Source organism: Stigmatopora argus, chromosome 12, assembly GCF_051989625.1.
Source record: "Stigmatopora argus isolate UIUO_Sarg chromosome 12, RoL_Sarg_1.0, whole genome shotgun sequence".
Classification (NCBI taxonomy): Eukaryota; Metazoa; Chordata; class Actinopteri; order Syngnathiformes; family Syngnathidae; genus Stigmatopora; species Stigmatopora argus.
Genome location: NC_135398.1, coordinates 6,832,663 through 6,852,761, shown reverse-complemented (window position 1 = coordinate 6,852,761; position 20,099 = coordinate 6,832,663). Strand labels below are relative to the sequence as shown.

At 40.2% G+C, this 20,099-nt stretch overlaps 1 protein-coding gene across 1 annotated transcript in view; it reads left to right on the top strand.

The window, feature by feature from the left end:
- Positions 1-426: 426 nt before the first annotated feature.
- LOC144085317 (protein unc-13 homolog A) overlaps positions 427-20,099 on the top strand; it is a 40,211-nt gene continuing 20,538 nt past the window's right edge. The window contains exons 1-21 of the mRNA XM_077614435.1: positions 427-963; positions 5,493-5,522; positions 5,660-5,759; positions 6,975-7,092; positions 7,669-7,792; positions 8,759-8,829; positions 9,438-9,492; positions 9,850-9,879; positions 10,457-10,670; positions 12,116-13,177; positions 14,210-14,312; positions 15,472-15,515; positions 16,499-16,577; positions 16,824-16,829; positions 16,916-16,990; positions 17,860-18,079; positions 18,195-18,422; positions 18,508-18,649; positions 18,890-19,059; positions 19,188-19,303; positions 19,895-20,058. Of these exons, the coding sequence (XP_077470561.1) occupies positions 942-963; positions 5,493-5,522; positions 5,660-5,759; positions 6,975-7,092; positions 7,669-7,792; positions 8,759-8,829; positions 9,438-9,492; positions 9,850-9,879; positions 10,457-10,670; positions 12,116-13,177; positions 14,210-14,312; positions 15,472-15,515; positions 16,499-16,577; positions 16,824-16,829; positions 16,916-16,990; positions 17,860-18,079; positions 18,195-18,422; positions 18,508-18,649; positions 18,890-19,059; positions 19,188-19,303; positions 19,895-20,058 (3,173 nt within the window). The 5' untranslated portion in view covers positions 427-941. The remainder of the gene's footprint in view (positions 964-5,492; positions 5,523-5,659; positions 5,760-6,974; positions 7,093-7,668; positions 7,793-8,758; positions 8,830-9,437; positions 9,493-9,849; positions 9,880-10,456; positions 10,671-12,115; positions 13,178-14,209; positions 14,313-15,471; positions 15,516-16,498; positions 16,578-16,823; positions 16,830-16,915; positions 16,991-17,859; positions 18,080-18,194; positions 18,423-18,507; positions 18,650-18,889; positions 19,060-19,187; positions 19,304-19,894; positions 20,059-20,099) is intronic.

Genomic DNA, 20,099 nt, shown 5'->3' with positions numbered 1-20,099 from the left:
TTGCTCAGTGAAACATTATTTTATTTTTATATTATATTTACATTGATTTCAACAGGTTGCCAGGTTTTGAAGAGGCATTAAGTAACTATCTCTACCTAGTGTTAAAGATGAGAAGTGCAAAAAAATATAGGCTAAGGTCAAGCTTCTTGTGCGCACGATTCACAATGATATTTCCATAAATTGTCAATAAAAAGTGGTCAGCCAGACCATGGGTGGGCAAACTATTCCACAATGAGTTGCAGTGAGTGCGGGTTTTCCTTCCAACCTATGAAGAGAAAACATTTCCACCAATCAGGTATCTTAGAAGTGCAATCAGTGGAGTGCAGTCAGGTGCTGCTGGTTTCAGCACAAACCTCATTGGTTAAACTGTATGTGTTGGATCGGTTGGAGAAAAAAAACCTGCAACCACAGCAACTATCGAGGACCGGTTTTACCACCCCTGGACTTTAGACCTAGCCCGTTCTGGATTCAGCATCAAGTCCCTGGGTGGGATCACGACTCCAGGCCCATGACGTTGTCCATTACCTGTCGTCGTCCCCCCCTAACCTCCCCTCTTCCTTCCTACTGCCTACTCCTCGTGCCAGTGACGTCACGGCGATGAGGGGAGCTGCCCTGCTGAAACAAGATGGCTGGTGCGGGCGGGAGGAGCCGCGATCTGAGCTGAGCTGAGCTCAACTGAACTGAGGAGGCAATGCAGGGAAGCAACCGAAGTGGTCGTGAGGGTCCTACCCCTGCGCCGAGCAGCCAACGACAGCCCCGCGTAGCCAACCTGGACGCTCGTTCGTAACAAGGGGTCCTCTTGAATTGGACTCCAAGGCTGGCTTTTCACTCGGCACACGGAGCGAGACTACAAATCACGGTTCCCCCAGGCGGCGGCGACGGAGGCGGAGGTGGAGGAGGAGGAGCAGGACAGCCGGCAACTCTCACGCCACGCCACAGAGATGTCCCTACTATGTGTGGGAGGTAAGACAGAAACAAACATTTTGTTGCTCCTCATTTTTTTAATTCGGACCGCACCGGGCTGTCCGACGACTGCCTGAATGAAAACTCTGTTGACTTTCCTACGTTCTCCTTGAGCTGAACCAGGGTCGCCAAAGTAGTGAAATAATTGCCGAGAGGAGTTATATTGCTGCTTTTCCCCCTTCGAGCTCACAGCGCTACTATTGCGGTTGTCTTGTGTGTGAGTGTGAGTGTGGTTGTGTGTCTTCCACTCGGTCCATTCATGCGTGGGCAGACGGATGCGCAGGACGTGGAAAAGCCCCTGCCGGTGCGGCGTCGTTGCCGCTGCCGCCTCCCTCCTTCCGCCGCTCGGATGGAGTCGTGAGGGAATACTCGCTTGCTGCTGGAGGGGAGGCGCGTCACTTCTCAATGTTTCCCCCCTCCTCAAACGATGCGTCATCTCCTCCCACCCGACTTCCCAGAAAAAAAGATTACAAAAAAAACACCTGATGCTGATGGCGATGCCTCACTGTCGTGAATAGGAATCTTCTTAGATTAAATTAAATCAGGACAGATTTCTACTTCAGGTCCAATACTCACTATATATTGAAACTAAGGAAACAAATCAGGCTTTCTTCTGGATTTTTTTAAAAGCAATTCAGCATTGGTTCATGAATGAATTCCTAGAATTAAACATCAAATCCATTTAAATTGAAAGTATCTGCCTGTTTCCTTCAAAAAGGGATTGGACGTCCATTGCGATCAATGACACTGGAACATGCTCAGTCACTGCCAGCCCTCCCATTTCTTTTCTGACGTCTATCTCAATCAGTGGACTTTATGCAAGTAATTGTAGCCACATCTACTCTGTGTGCAGCCCACGCCACGCTCCGTTGAAATTTGCTGTGTCATAAAATTTTCAGTAGCGACATGGCAAGATTTCTTATGTTGATTTGAGCACTGGACTTGAAGAAGTCACAGAAAGAATTCTGAAAATTGGATGTTGTGTTCCAGAAAAATGGATTTTTGTCCACAAATACATTTTCAGTCAGAAGACCCTCATTCATGGTTCGTCATATCCATTAATAAGCTTGTCTGAACAACTATTGGTCGGGGAGGATTTTTGAGTTATTGTATTATGTGCCCATTTCATAATTTTGGCGTGCAGAATTGTGCAAAGATTCTGGCTACATTACTGAATACGACTTGAAATCATTCTGTCTCTGTGTCTGGCTTCATTAGAAGCATACAGAAAATAGATGAATGGATGACTTCCCCGAAACGCCTCCCTGCTATAAATTCAAGTCATCGCCACTGAGTAATCACCTTTGCGCGTCAGAGCTTTTCGCCTTAGTCATAGAAGTACGTGGAAAGCCAAGGTGAAGTCTTCGGGGGCTACAAAGTGTTCATTGTTGACGGCGGCCCACCTCGTCCAATTCTATCGGGACTGCCCACTGACCGTCAGTGGCGGGTGTCGTCAGAGCCCTCAGCACCGTCCATTCATAAAGGCCAGCTGCGGCGGCGGCGGCGGCTGTCAGAGCCGTAGACTACGAGACTTGGCAGAGCGCCTCGCTTCTGTTCCTCTTACATCATTCATGCTTACCTGACTAGAGCTATTTCTGGCCTCCACAGTCCTTGCGCTTCTCCAAGAGGCTGCGTTTCTTCAGCGTTTCCGGCGATAAAACAAAGCCGCCACGCAAGCGGATTAGGCTTGAAGCGCTCCCCTGTTTTTTGGCTAATATTTCTATCACATTGAAGTCCCTTGAACTTGCCTTGCCACTCATCTTCAAAGCTTGTGCAGCATTTCTAAGCTTTTATTAAGAGATACACGTTCAAGTTTTCAAGGTAAATTGTTAGGATTAGAAATTATTCAGTATATAATTCTCATGTTTTAAATGTCATCTAAAATAGAGAATTGCGCTCAGAGAGCAAATTCCAACTCAGAAGTCAAATTCAGAGCATCTTATTTGGTACAGTGAGCACTCAAACTTTGCCTTGTTGTCAAAAATGGCATCACTTTTTATCTTATCATAACGCCCAAACTGCAAATTTGAACTATCATAGTTTCCTTTTTGACCTCTTTGACCTCATTACCCCAAAATGTAATCCCCTCTTTTCTTTTTATAAACATCCTGCAAGTTTGATCATTCTCCCTTCATTCATTATTCAGAATCAAACACTTTAAAATTCCATATTTTTTGTTACTCCTTACCGAGTTAGATTTTTCCGTTGTCTCGGCCTGATCTTAAATCTCCTATTTTACATTCCTTCACACTTCACAGTTTGCTTGCTGTAAAGTCTGTCGACTTGACACGCCACTCAATTCTCAGATGTCAACATTTGCTGTGTCAGGTATTCAATAAATGACAGCCCAGCAAACACAATGGGGCCGCATCCATTATAGTACTGTACATTGCTCCTTAAAATAACATGGCAAAATTCTCTGGATATAAAAGATCTCCACTATATATCCCATTTTAGTTGCTGTGATTTAAAAAAAAAAATGAAACAATGAGACCAGCATTAATCGTTTCAAAATGTTCCATAATGTTGTACAAATCGTTCAATTTTCCTGCTATCCACTGTACAGTTTTGGTCTTGATCCAATTCTCTGAAAGTGAGCTTAATAACGTTTCCAGTAACTGGATGTAAATATAATAACCATTTACAAACAGTGTTTATGAGGTTCAAGGCACGTAGACTAAGTTGTACGCGTTCCCTGTTGTGCCCGCTGCATGCGTAAATGTGATAAAAGGCTGTCCATGCGGCCTGGAGGGCATTTCTTATGACAATTCACCCTATCACGGAGATTTATGTTCATGGGCCATAATTAAGCTCCAGCCTTTCACGGTCAAAAATCCCATTTCGGTTCTCATCGATCCTCTTCCTCGCATGTTGTTTTATTTTTACGTCTATATTGATACCCAATATACAGTAGAACTCCCAAAGTCAAACACACTTCATTCCTTGACATTGTTTACATTCCAAGTTGCTGTACTACAACATCAATTCGATTAGGAAAAATAATGCAAAAATAAATAAAATAAGAGTTTCCCTATCAGCAACCAGTATAACGTGTAGTTAATATACTGTTACATGTTCAGCGTGTGTGTGTGTGCACATAAAGCACAATAAATTTAGTTACTTAATTTTACGAGAACATTTGTCCAAAACATGAAATAGCCTCAAAATATAATTAGTTAACAATAAAATTGCTCCAAACATTTTAAAGCAAGTCATTCCAAAAGAGCAATTGTACTTGCTAAAAATAATGTTGTCTCTTCACTATTAGGCTTGTTATATTTGACCTTTTGACTTCCAGTCTTGTGCCGGAATTAAGAATATCAGGGTTGTTTTTTTAAGAAAGTAGTGCATTTAAAAATTAATGGATGCATATATAGAAGCATTAAAAATATCAAGAGTTGTTACATGATGGTGTAATTGCCCCTCCAGAAACATAAGTCATTTCCTCCTACTTATTAACCCACTTAACAGAAACCTGCTTTTTCAGGGTGATAGTACATAAAGTTTTCATTTGTTTTGCCCGTTACTATGATGACGGATAGTCTTGTGGCAGGCCAATATGAAAAAAAGCTAATATTGATGTTCACAGTACATATCCTAAAATTTAAAGGTGTAGTTCATAGCAAATGCTTGTTTTTTTCTTGCGCTGCATGACATATAAACTTGCGCTGTGAAAGTGACATGGAAATCGACAGAATAACACGAGAGCGGTCGCAAGGCAGGAGCAGCACTAAAAAATGTGGAACATTAAAAATGTATGCATATGCCTTGTCAAAAGCGGGTAAAACGGGACTGCAGTGAGGAAAAGGAAAAGTCCAGTGACGTGTTTTGTTTGACGTGATTAACAAATGTTTAATCATAATGTGTCATTTATCCCTCAGGCTGTTGACAAAACACTAACTTGTCTTTCTGTCCACACTCGACGTTGGAACATAAATGTGGCACACTGGTGTTGTATCTGTGTAGTTGCATTTTGTTTTAGGGTTTTCCGTGACAGTTCGGACATATAAATTCCATGGAAATTATCTCGATGGGATTTTCAATCTCGTTATAGGTGCTCGAAACGGGTGATTTTGGAGAATCGGATGGTGTCGGATTTGGTCACATGGTCGCATTCAATATTCATGTTTTCAGCACCATTGCTATTTTTGGCTGCTGCAAATCAAACTAGTTGGCCAATATGTGGGAATATTGAAATATTTAGAAACTCATGCTATAGTAACAAAGAATCGTGTCATATTTGTAAACGGCGTTTCTTGTGGATGTACCAGCAGGGAGCACTTTAATACGAAAAATCTAACTTGTCATTTAGGGACATCTCTAATAGAATTTTTGTGTGATGTTACTTGCAAAAGAAATCTGGTCAAAAAGACCTTAAAAATTGAGTAAATCAGCGTTAGGTCAATATTTCTGAGACTGTAGCCTCAGCCACTTGTCATGTTGCTAATAAAAGAAATTGCACTTGGTTTTTTGCAAGTGAACACAGATGGTGTTCCTGTTTGTGATTGTGCCCCTCTGTGTTTCCACAGTGAAGAAAGCCAAGCTGGATGGACCCCAAGGTAAGTCATCAGGTCGATCACAGGCAGAGAGATTGGTGGTAAAATTCTGTTCAATCAACTACTAACATATACTATTGTACTAACATTGTCAGGTTTGAATAAGATTTTAATTTTTACATTTTTACATCCCCCCACAGAGAAATTCAACACTTATGTGACTCTTAAGGTGCAAAATGTGAAGAGCACAACCATCGCTGTCAGGGGCAACCTGCCCAGCTGGGAGCAAGACTTCATGTTGTGAGTCTTCTGCTGTCCTCACTTTATTCTGACTTCCTGTTTTCTTCTCATAAGCACACATGTCAGTCTGCTTCAGCAATTTATGCTCTCCATGCATTATTGGTATTAGGGTGGCGCATTTCGGAACTCAGTGGCAGGCGTTAGACGACCGACTAACTTGGACCATAACCGTAGACAGATATACCTCTACTTATGAATGCGTCTACATACGAATTATTGAGTTCACTAAAAACCTCGGTGGGAAACCTTTTGTTCCAAGATACAAAAAAAATCCTAGTTACAAAATCAAACATTCCCTGAAATGTTAATACACATCCTACATACGGTGTTTATTTTTTGTTGTTATTTTAATTGTGGCGGTAGAGTTGCTTTCCCATTGGCTATCAGCTATCTCCTAACACCTCGCTGGCCTCCCATTGGCTAGAACGCCGCTGCTGATTTCTGTGCCTGTGCCCAGTTTTTGAGTGTGCTTAACATAATTTTAAGGTGTGTGTTTACATAGGTTTACTCAGCTGCAATTTCCAATTCTACCCCATTGAAAACCGCTTATTTCGACATAGTTTATTTTGAAAAATAACATCTTTTTTTTGGGCCAATTGCCTATTCCTATTTGGTATCCTTACAAATTAGATAGTTGAAACCAATTCATCGATAACTCTTGGAATAATTGACTTGAAGAAAACCATACAAAACCTGCAGTTTTGAGTAGCATCCACATTGCAGTGTATGGTTGATAGATGGTGAAAATAATTGAACATGTGGGCTGCAGCTAACAGGCTGACCATAGAGTACTGCGCATTTGTATTATGAGATGTTCGGAGGCGTCGAACGTTGTTCTGTGTTTGCATCACTGAAGTTCTGTGATGTAACGATTAGTTAGCAGAAAGACGTTTTGCTGTCCTTCAAACTGACTTAAAGTGACTCTCCCCTCGACCGGCACCAACCCTATGTCTTAATTAAAGTTCCACCTATCTCTCTCCAAGCGTGTGATAGCATCGCATTCTCCACTGAATACATCATGCTCCTTCCTGCCTTCATTCATCACCTTCTTTCTCTTCTGTCCTGCCTCCCATGAATGCCTTATTTCACAGTTAGGCTAGTTCTTCTTCTTTTCTTTTTATGTTTTTTTTTGTTCTGCTAAATGCAAAGTTGTATGCTTGTGTGTTCATTTTTCAAATGATTTCACTCACTCTCGCTGGTTCTCTCTCGTTATAGTGAAATCAACCGTTTAGACCTGGGTCTGACTGTGGAGGTGTGGAACAAAGGCTTAATCTGGGATACGATGGTGGGCACGGTGTGGATTCCCCTTCACAGCATCAGACAGTCAAATGAGGTTGGCTATCAAAGACCCTCGCTTCAAAAATTTTGATTACATTGGGTAACAATTTGAAAATGAAAGCTGTTGTTTTAGGTCAGGCCACTGTTTTCATCTCATTTTTGGGTGCGGAATCCTAAACAGATCGGTTTTTCCTCTATAACTTAATGGGTTTTTTTCCCCTCACACTTTTGTTAATGTTAGTATATGCACAAAAGTAGCTGTAGTCTTTGAAAAATATCATGTTAAATCAACATTTCAGTCATACCTCTTCAGCATTTAAAATAGTCATAAAACAAACTTTCATAGGCCAAGTGGCTAATTTTGGTCATTTAAAAAAAATGCATGGACACGACATTTTGGGTCATATAGGCCATAATATTAAAATTTGGTACCCAATTGTGGACTACAAAATGTCATGTTCACAAAATTGGATGCCATTTATAATTTCCAGCACTTGTTTTTAATCATTATTTTATATGAACACATAAAATGATGGAGTACAAATTCATAAAAGTATTCCCCAGTTTTATTTATCCATTTTTTGGGGCACCCTCCTCCCTATCCAACGATTTCTTGTCGTTGTGCACCCAGGAAGGCCCAGGCGAGTGGCTCACATTGGACTCTCAGGTCATCATGAGTGATAACGAGATTTGCGGAACCAAAGATCCCACGCTTCACCTGGTCTTGCTCGATACGCGCTTTGAGCTGCCCCTTGGTAAGTGTGTTACTTCTGCCTTTTTACACACGGTCATTGACCAAAAGATACCTCAAAGGATGCAAGATACAAGGAATATTATACTCAAGTCACTGACGTAGATCATTGGTAAAGACATGCCAAAATCAGGGGTGTCAGACTCGGGTTGGTTCGCGGGCCGTGTTAACGTCAACTTGATTTCATGTGGGCCGGACCATTTTAGATATAATATTTAGATTTTTTTAATAAATTGATTAAAACAACTGGATTAAAAGCCCTCAATATTCAGTTTTTTATAGATCTAAAACAATGTTTATTTTAGCTTTTTTCATATATTTTTAGATTTTACAAAATGATTTTTGAACTAAAAACACAGAAAAAATGAGTAAAAAATTGCAATTATTGATTTAAAAGGGGGAAAATCAGGAAAATTTAATATACATCTATACTCTTCATTTTAATTTGATCCTAAAACAGAAAGTCGGCACTCATGATTTACTTTCCCGGGCCACACAAAATGATGCGGCGGGCCAGATTTGGCCCCCGGGCCGCCACTTTGACACGTGCCATAAATCATAGGGCATTATCATTCTTTGACCGATTAATCACAGTGACCTACTTTTCACTGTCACATGTGAGGCTGTGCTGTATGTCAAGAAGTGTGCGCGTCCTTTCCCGCTCATCGATCATACTGTGTTCCTTTTAGCATTGATTGGGTGTTATTTTCCTCCCGTTTTCTTCCTTCCTGCGGGCGATATTGAATATCCGACGCCTTTGTTTGCAGTGCTGCCCTATTTATAGGTTCCAGGGCAGCGTGTAAAATTCTGTGGTTCTTTTATTTGGCTCAGACAAATGGCTTGTTTTATTTGGTTCGTTCACATGGGCAGAAAAGTAAATGCTAGATCATAGCGGCTATTTTTAGGATTTGAAAAAAGGGCCAGCGCTAGCAGATTGATCTCACCTGAGTTTGCTTTTTTTGCTTTTCAGACATCCCAGAGGATGAGGCAAGGTACTGGGCTAAAAAACTGGAGCAACTTAATGCAATGAGGGACCAAGATGTGAGCATTTTCTGGGTTTTCATGGATTCATTCCAGAATTGGAGGACATTTTGCCCTGGAATTTGGCTTGAAAATTCACTTATTGGGCTTCCTGAAGGCCTAGTTAACACAGTTTGCAGATTGGAAACTCTTCATAACATAATTCATTTGTTATTTATACACTATTTGGCTTAATGACAGGGTTGCAAATCAGTACTATTGGCTTTTTCCCAGGATTTTGGAAATGAGCTGGTTAGATAGCTGTTACTTCTGACAAAGAGAAGAAACTTTTATAAATAAGTACAAATAATTCTGATCTTATGCAAACCAGGGTAAATTGAGGTTGACTTACACATTTGATCAAGGCTAACTATTTTCTAAAAACTCCAAAGAAAAAAAACAAGAGACATTTGCCATTTCAGGCAGTATTCCAAACTTACAGTAGATTTAAAAACAAACATTTTATGCATTCTTTCCTCAGACAACTCAATTGAAGCAAAAATTGAATATGTTAGTACTGTCTAGTGTGTGATGTAAAATCACCTTAAAATCTGGAATGACTCTTACAATATGGGGCATGGTTCGATGCTAAAAAATGTGGCTGTAATGGTGTTATATCTTTGTCTTAGTACTCGTACCAAGAAGAACAGGAGCGCCCACTGCGAGTTCCAAGCACCCAGTGCTGTAAGTGACCAGTAATTGTTGATGCAAGACGATTATGGTTTCAATTCCTTCGGTCTAGATTCCTTCGGCTAAAATGACGTGCAACCGCACACGGGTTGTCGTGTGGTGGAGTGCAAACAGTCGCCATCACCACACTGTAAATGATCAATAGCGGGATCAGGTGTCTAGAGACGCGCTTCTGCAGGATGCTGCTCGACTTCCACAGACGTCTCAGTCTGCTGTATCTGATGAGCCAACAGTTTGTGGCTCCGGGGATGGATGCTTATTTTTTGCCAGAGAAAGATAGAATGCCTGCTCGCTTTTGGATAACGTTGTCATTCATAAATGTGTCTCTCACAGCATTCTCTTTCATTCCAGGCAATTGGAGCTTATGGGGAGACCAACAGAGTGAGTGTGCATGCAGTGTCTAGCACATACACACACAAACACACACAAGAACTAGTCGTATCTAACATTTAATAGAACCGCTTCTGGATCCCTTCTTCCGTGTCCATTAAAAGGAACAAGGAAGGAGGTTCACATTTGATGAGATGAGGACAGAGAAAAAGAAGGGGAATCTCTTCTGCTCTTAAAATACTTTGTACGTGACCAGAAAGTGAAAGACCGCTGCCTTCTTTAGCGTTGGAGGCAACTGAATTACATTGATTGAATGGATACTGCTCCCAATTTTGAGCAAATCAGCACTATTAAAGTCTCTCATCACTTCCTTAATGACTCCAATGCTCCAGTGTGAGCAGGAATAGATTATTCTCCGTAGCATAGCAAATGAAAATGAAAGAATTCATTTTTTTTTGTGATGAGGCCAGCTCATTGAACCATGAATCAATTTGTACTTGTTGAACGATGTGAAAATTCTCATGTCCGGCAATAACCAATCGTCAAATGAAATATCCAGTGCTTTGTGTCCTGTTAAGTTTACTCTAATGATCAGTATCATCACGTTAGCATTTGGTTCTCTATCCAGACGATGACCCTGACAGTGCCGTGGATGACAGAGACAGCGACTACCGCAGTGAAACCAGTAACAGCATCCCCCCGCCGTACTACAGTACATCACAGCCCAACGCTTCTGTCCACCAGTATCCCGTCAGCCACCAGCACCGTAATTCTAGAGACGTCTCATACTCGCACTCCACCAACAGCCATGACCTTGACTATCATCAGCAGCATACTGTAAGGTATGTACATATCCATTGCAATAGTCACATTCATTTATTTAGCCATTTAAAACATTGGGAGTTATACTATAAATGACCAGGAGTTGCTCTAAAACAAGGGTGTCAGACTTGGGTTGGTTCGTGGGCCGCTTTAACGTCAACTCGATTTCATGTTGGCCGGACCATTTTAGATATAGTATTTAGATTTTTTTATATAAATGGATTAAATGAATATTCATTTTTTATAGATCTAAAACAATGTTTATTTTAGCTTTTTTAAAATATTTTTAGATTTTACAAAATGATTTTTGAACTAAAAACACAGAAACATTGATTAAAAAATTACAATTATTGATTTAAAAGGGGGAAAAATCAGGAAATATAATATATATAAATATCTATCATTTTAATTTGATCCTAAAACAGAGAGTCGGCACTCATGATTTACTTTCCCGGGCCACACAAAATGATGCAGCGGGCCAGATTTGGCCCCCAGGCCGCCACTTTGACACCTGTGCTCTAAAACTATTTTTAAAACTGTATAATCGGCTGACATTGACGGGAATAGATGTCCAAAATCCATTTAGACTGGGAGCATCTGTTACTATGGTTAAAATCGTTATCATTTAATGGCATCTTTCCCAGTTCAAATGGATTTAACGTTTGTCTCCGTCAGTGGAAAAGTTTCAAAGTTAACAAAAAAATTACACCGAATGCACAGGCAGTGTTAGTGATTTAAAATATATATTTTTTACAGGTGTGGTCATGCTCATTTCTGCAGATATAGCATTCCAGAGTACTGAGCACAAATAGAAAATCATCTTCTCACTTTATGTATCTCAAGTAAATTCAAATACTTTTAAACAGAAATTTTGAAATCTGACCTTGATGAGTCCTGATCTATTTATTAACAATTGGCTTGGTCAAACACCACAAATCAAATGGTTTTGCCAAAGCGCTATTGCTAAAAATAGTCAATGAATTTCTGTCATCCAGCATATACCTTTTGTGAGCCTAAACTGGGCCAAGCAGACTAAATGGGATTTGTCTTTCATCGTTGTTTACTCTGCTGTTACATTTCTCACCGCGTATTGACATATCTTGCCCAGATTGGGAGTGAAACAGTGCAGCCCCCGCTTGTCTCTTTATGAATAATTCAAAATGCAATCTAGTGGTCAATACTGCACAAAAGATTAGCTGCTTGTGTGAGTGTATCGGACAGGGCAACCCTGGCACATTCTTCTTCATTCCTCTTCTGCTACTTGGCCTCAGTGTTCAGTCCCCCCTTCCTGTTTTCACGCTCTCTTCTTTTCTTCTTTTTTTTAGTTTTATTATCCTCATTTATCTTCATGTATTTTGTTGTGCTTCTTCTCTAGATGTTCTTTTTGTCTTGTCATCCATCGCTCGTGAGGTCTTCATTTTCTTCTCTTTTCTTCTCTCTTTTTTTTCCATTTTTTTTTCTTTAGTCCCACCGGAAGCTATGCATCATCTGCCGAGTTAAGTCGATGCAGCAGTCAGCTGAGCGAGGAGGACTACGGCGGCGGTGGCGGCGAATACGCAGAGAGGGATCCTTACGATGAAAATGACTCCTACCATTCCTGCCACTCCTCAGTCAGTTACAGTAAGGGTTCCCCAGACTGGGACCCCGATGAAACCCAGGGCGCGTACAGTGACGAGTGTGGCTACAGCAAAGATGGAGGCGAGGAGGCCGCTCTGTATGAGGAAGAAGATGCGGGCTTATACGAGGTCGAAGAGGAGGGCCTTTATGAAGATGAAGACTTGACGTATAACGAGGAGGATTTGTACAATCTGGACGGAAACCTCAGCGAGGATTTGGAACCTCCATTCACACCCACTCCAACATCGGCCGCGCCCCCAGCTCTCGACGTACCGAGTTCCAGACCTCCCCTGGAGAAACAACCCTCGCTACATGAAAAGCAGCCCCCCGTTCAACCCTCAAATCAAATATCCAACCGAGCTGGCGTTGCTCCGACAGCACAGCCCCCTGCTGGTCATCAAAATTCCCAAGCACCTAAACAGACACAGGCACAGACGGCTCCATCTGCCACTTCCTTCTTCTCAATGGCCAAACCTCTAACCGCCGCAGTCACGGGATTGGCTTCCACTTTTCTGTCTTCTGTCCCCACTGGCCAAGCCGTCCAACCTCATCCCCCGCCACCCGCCGCATCTGAACAGCATCAGTCCGTAGCAGCGAACCATCTCCCGCCGTCCCACCCGGCCACCTTGGCCACGGGTCCGCCGCCCTCCGTCGCCGCGGGCCCGTCTTCGCAACAGATTCCAAATTCTTCTCCGCCCGCATCTCCACTTAATGCTTCTGAGAATGTACAGTCACCCGGCCCGAAGGACCAAGTTTTACAAATGGAAGAAGAGCCATGGTTGGAGGAGGAAAACGTACCAGAAGAGGCCAGGTTGTCCTCTACACCCCCAGAAGAGAATCTCAACAAGGCACAAAAGATTGAAACGAGCAGACCGGCGACCCCTGAGGAAAAGGAAATGCCATATGAAAGGTAGGACGGACATCCAATTAAAGAGAGACGACAAAAAAGTCACTGTGCACATCATAGGTCACAAATGTCCCAGAAACCAATTGAGAGCCACCAAACAGTATTTTGCATCTCCCAATTTCCCATTAAAGTGTATTATAATTGTGGCCCATGCAGATTAGATTAGATAACTTTATTCATCCCTTATTTGGGAGATTTCATTGTCACAGTAGCAAGAGGGTGAGAATACAGACAAAGGAAAATACATTTTAGACATAAATAAATAGGTAATATATAAGTTAATAGATAAATAAGCGTGTTGGTGAAATATAGATATATATATATGCATATATATATATACATATATATATGTATATGTATATATACATATAGTACATCTATATAGATATACATATACATACATCTATATAGATATACATAAACATACATACACACACATACATATACATAAATACACATACATACACATACATATACATACATATACATACATATATATACATACATATACATACATACATATACATACATATACATACATATACATACATATACATACATATACATACATATACATACATACATATACATACATACATATACATACATACATACATATACATACATATACATACATATACATACATATACATACATACACATACATACATACATATACATACATATACATATACATACATATACATACATATACATACATATACATACATATACATACATACATATACATACATATACATACATATACATACATATACATGCATATACATACATACATATACCCACATATACATACATACATACATATATATAAATATACATATGCATATATACACATAGATGTACATGTATACATACAATGAACAATATTAGAAAAATACACATATATATTTTTAAAAGTAGTCATTAAAAAATAGAAAAAATACTTTTTTTCCCAAGTTTAGCCAATGTGTAATACGCTCAGAGCATTTATTCATTCATTTTCCAAACCGCTTTTTTTTTTTCCTTCTTCAGTCCTCCAGTTCTAGAAGAACCCAAAGAGCCAGTGGATCCAGCAGTCCGAGCTAAAGAGAATTGGCTAAGACTCTACAACAAGGTCTTAGACCAGCTTCGGGAGGTATGTGCTCACACAACTCTGCGAGGGTGCTTGACCTATCTACAGCACACCTCTAGTTCAATGAAAAAAAATAAGTTCTAGAAGCTTAAAAGCTGTCTACCAAGTCTTTGAAAAATGCATGTGAAGTGCATTATTGATGTGCAAAAACCATGTACATCAAGTTCAGAGCTCCTATTTTTCATCCTGGTTCCAACTAGAAATCTTTTAAGCATATATCATTTGTTTCCTTTTTTGTAAAGGAAGTATTTGTGTTTCCTTAATATGAAAAGAAATCAGATGCTTCACCTTTATGTTCATGACGTAACACCAGGATGTTGTATGACTGCTTGCTGTACTGCTGAGTTAAAAATTGAGTTTGTTTTCTCAGTTTGCGCTTCCATTATTCATATATTTTCATTACTTTTCAATTGAGTTGAGCACTGAATTAATCATTTGCTTAATGTTTATGTTGATGTATGCTACGCTTGTTTTTCTACCGTTGGCCGACTTTTTGTCTTTTCTTTTTTTGGATTGTGTCAGCCCACTTTGTTTTTGTTTCAGTTTCATGTCATTGCCATAGCGACACTCGCATGCACTTTTCTCGGCCATCATTGGAACATGCTGACAGGTAGGTTCTAATTGACGGTCACAAAAGATGTCAGATCTTGTACAATGATTTGCTTACTATCATTTTTTGTATCAGACAAAAGGCAATTAGACTTCTTGCATTTTTAGCTCTATAATACATTTTCTGATGCTTTGTTACTGATGGCTTTTTTAAATCAATTCTTTTATCTATTACCAATTAATTCAGATCACAAACATCCTAAAATGCATATCCTTTTGTCTGAAAACAGGATATTTCAAATCCAGGGTGCATAAAATGCACAAACGTGGTAATGACTCTTTCAGTAGGTCAAATGTTGATCATCGTTTTCCCAAAGTAAAGATGGATTTCTGAAAATATCCTACTGTGATTAAACGGGAAAATATTAGGTCTGCATTTATTAAAGACGATAGAAATCTGAGAATACTTACGGTCGAAAAACAACTTGAGGTATCAAAATAGTTGTTTGTTATTTTGATAACTCATTAGTCAATGATTTGTTGCAATTATGAAGTCAACCTGAGATTATTTGCTTTTTAGAATGTCTTTCTCATAAAGTTTTCTTTGTGGCAGGCGCGAGGAGAAACTACCAGCTCGCTGTGGTTTGGTAAAGGAGGGTGAGTGTCTGATGTCAAATGTAAAATATCACAATACTGCAGACATGACATAATGTCAACAATCTATGTATCGCTGGTAATGTTACGCTCCGGTTCCACTTGAATATTTAAAAGGGCGTAAAAGTAAATCATAGGTAAACAACCGTGAAAGTAAATATGTGTCCCAACTGCAGGTTTCTCACTAAAATACATTTTTAAATGCAATTTCTGTAGTCCTTAATGAAAGATTTAGGACATCACAAATAGTGTATTTTACACCTTTTTAAAAAAATATTATTGTTATTATTATTATTTTAAATTGAGACAGTACCGTACCTATTTTTTCCTCCCTTTTTAACATTTAAAATAAATATACATATAAGGGAAAATTTGCTGTTTTCCTCATTTTTGTTTTTGGTGTAAGTTATTTTTTTATTTAAAAAAGTACATTAAAAACAAAAAATGAGAGAGTATTTGCTATTAAGAGGATTTAGAACATTTTTGTGAATGTATCCATAAAATTCATCAACAATTGACTATTCATTTGCTAATCCACTAATTGTCGATTAATTGTAGTAGCCCTTGCTAGTAAACATAATGGACCTTCAAATGAAACCATAGCTACAACGTGGCTCACGACCAAAAGCAGTTTGACACCCCGATTTAGAGCTTTCAGAAAAAAATAAGAACCAATATACCAAAGAGAATTTACTTAGCAAGCATTTTAGTTAAAAAGCAACTCAGTCACTTGTATAGTCCTGATATCAACTCAGTGTTACGCTGGCTGCACTTTAATGAATATTTACAATTCAATTTTCTTGGGATTCAAAAGCAGAAAAAAAAATACTCAACAGAATTATATCAGATGGAAGAGCGGAACAGCAAAAATCCATTAAATTTAGGGGATGATTAGATTTTTGGGAGGGGTGGGGCATGACGGGGTGGGGAGGGGGTCTTTGCGTGGTGTGGAAAATGTAATAAAGGGTTTCCCTTTTTCTATGCAGGATGGGAGGTGCACTTTATAGTATTGACAGCATGCCAGACCTTCGGAAGAGAAAAGCCATTCCTCTTGTCAGGGATCTGGTGAGATCTTCCTACACGCATACACACACATGAACTCATTGGATGCCATTGACGTTGATTGACATCCAATCCGTTTTGAGTAGGAGTGGGTGGAAGCAAATAATGGCTTCCAGACCCTAACAACTCAAAACAGATTGAACGTCTTCCACCGCCAATGGCATCCAATAAGTTATTTCAGCAGTTTATTGACTTGCCTCTTCTCTTTTTTTTGTTTTTTTTTATTTCACCACTTCTTCATCACAACAGGCAATGGTGAGTACCTTTCCATCCATCTTTTTGATCACCGCACTTTTTCTCTCTAAAATAACACTTTTTTTTTTCTTCAATATTTTTCTCAGTCGCTGGTGCAGAACTCTCGCAAGGCCGGAATCACTTCTGCAATGGCCTCAACTACTCTTGGCAATGAGGAGTTGGTGGGTTTTTATCAATATTGCACCGATCGATCAGGGGCGATTTCATAAATTTGAGGGCTTCAGCGATCCATAGATTACTACAAATATGACCTGATCTCATCCACGGATTCCATTTAGTCATTTAGATGGCCTCATTTCTTAGGTCAGTAATACCTGTTTAGTCAAAGCTCACATTTGGCTTATGTTTCAAACTGTCAAAGCAATAAAAGGTATCAACATGCGGAAAATGAAAGATTTTATGACCTGGTATCATTTAGTATTTTTTGCTTTTGTAAATCGAATTACAGCTCCATTTTCATTTTTGGTGAAAAAGATTTGAATTTGAATTTAACAAAACTACAGTCTTGCCTCGATTATCACGACTTCACTTATCGTGAATTCACTTCTTTACGATTTTTTTCTGCCATTATTATTATTTTTAATTATTTTTAAGTTCATAAAAATGTAAAAATCCACGCTGAAACTCGTAAGCGGAAGCCACTCCCCTGTTTTCCGCTTGGTACTAAAACTCCGCACCGAGGGGAATAAAAAAGTTAGTTATAATAGGGGTGAACCTACTTTGCGATTTTTCGAATATCGCAGTTAATGTAGACCAGACATGGCCGCGATAATCGAAAAATCGCAGAATTACTGTACTGCATGTTCAGGTAGGAAAACTGTCTTGTTTCGCAGGAATATGAATATAAAATATGAAATATTTTACAATATGACCGGATTGATCCTAAGGTTCTTTATGAAATAGAACAAATGGGCAAAACTTCTGATCAGGAGGTTGGCAATTTCAAATATATCAGTAGTCCGCTATGACATTTCTGCGTCATTTCGTCGTTTGACATTCTTAAAATTCAATCCCTTTGTGTCTTTTGCAGAAAAGTCACGTTTATAAGAAAACCCTGCAGGCGCTGATCTACCCCATCTCCTCCACCACCCCGCACAATTTTGAAGTGTGGACGGCCACCACGCCCACCTACTGCTACGAATGCGAAGGCTTGCTGTGGGGCATCGCCCGACAAGGCATGCGCTGCTCCGAGTGTGGCGTCAAATGTCACGACAAGTGCCAAGATTTGCTGAACGCCGACTGTCTGCAGAGTAAGTTGTCGGCTCGCCACTCTCATTTCACCTACACTACGACTTCATCTCTTCCACGACAAGGTAAGGTTGTAAACTAAGTCCTTTTTGGTGCCCATTCATCTGCGTTTTTAAGGGGCTGCTGAGAAAAGCTCCAAGCACGGAGCGGAAGACCGAACGCAGAATATCATAATGGTTCTCAAGGACCGCATGAAGATCAGAGAGAGGAACAAGCCGGAAATTTTTGAGCAAATTCAGGAAGTCTTTGGCCTGGACAAAACAACACACGGCACTCAAATGAAGCAGATTAAGCAAAGTGTGCTCGACGGGACGTCCAAATGGTCAGCAAAGATCAGCATCACTGGTGAGATGGATATGAATCACTTTTTATTTCCCCCCCAATTCAATATTGTCGACCACTATTAAAATCGACGGTGTCTGTCCCACAGTGGCTTGTGCACAGGGACTTCAGGCAAAAGACAAAACCGGGTCCAGCGATCCATACGTGACCGTCCAGGTGGGAAAGACAAAAAAACGAACCAAGACCATCTACGGCAACCTCAACCCAGTCTGGGAAGAGAACTTCCACTTGTGAGTAACATTACGACTAATATGTTACTGGATTGGCCGCCTTTGAAAGATGAGATATGAACCAAATCTGTGTTTACATTGAGCGCAAACTTATTTACAACACTGGAAAAAACAATAACATTCTGACTGCTTTGGTGATATTTAATAATTGAACTTATTGGCGAACACTGATGGGGAAGATTGTACTCATCACTACAAGATAGTTTACGTCTGCTGTCGATATCTCTCTTTAAAATTCAGCGAGTGCCACAACTCTTCCGACCGCATCAAGGTGCGAGTTTGGGACGAAGACGACGACATCAAGTCTCGGGTCAAACAGAGATTTAAACGCGAGAGCGACGACTTCCTGGGTCAAACTATCATCGAAGTCCGCACTCTCAGCGGGGAGATGGACGTTTGGTACACCCTAGGTGAGGACGGCCACTTTTATCCTGCTAGGAAAACGTGCGAAAACACGGTCAAGATCATTGAAATCTGCCGGTTGAAGAAATGCGACACTATGAAATGAGCGTGCACTGTTTATCTTTGCACCTGACAGACAAGAGGACCGATAAATCTGCTGTGTCGGGAGCTATCCGCATGCACATCAGCGTGGAGATTAAAGGAGAGGAAACTGTGGCTCCTTATCATGTCCAGTACACCTGTCTTCACGAAGTAAGACTAATTTCGCTACGACATGTTTCATTTGCATTTGAACTTGACCATACCTGCCAACCTCGGCCAATTGCTCCCCTTATTAAGCGATTAAAAAAAAACAGTCATACAAATGCAACACGGCACATATTTACTCACATAGGGCGCACTTAAAAATCCATTTTTTTTTTACAGAGTGGACAGGGTGCCTAATCAGTATGTACTAAATTCAAGAATCTGTAGATCTCGCTGTATGACACTGTCAGCTTGACTGTCTGGGTACTTTGCTTGCTGACACGCTATATTTATATAGTAAAAAGGGTGGAAGTGAAAGGGGAATGCACATGCGCATATCATGCTTGAAGCATGACAATATTAGCAGTCGACTATGATGTTTTCATCTGCTACCAGTGACTGAGACGATCCGGAATAGAGGCGAAATGGGTAAAATGACATCGGTTTTACAAGAAACGTACTTAAAAAAAGAAACAAAATCCCATACAAAAGTTGTTTTATGGCTTACGCAATTTGAAATGGTCAAAAAACGTATAAAAAATGTCTGAGTTGACTGGTATGCTTGAACCTAAGTATGATTCATCAACTTGTGTCCAGCATCTGTTCCAATACACTACTGAGGAACAGAACGGCGGTGTTGTAAAAATCCCCGATGCCAAAGGAGACGATGCCTGGAAGGTTTATTTTGAGGAGACGGCTCAGGAAATAGTGGACGAGTTTGCCATGCGTTACGGCGTGGAGTCCATCTATCAAGCTATGACGTCAGTATTGCTGCTATTCACGTATGACTTGGATCAGTGAG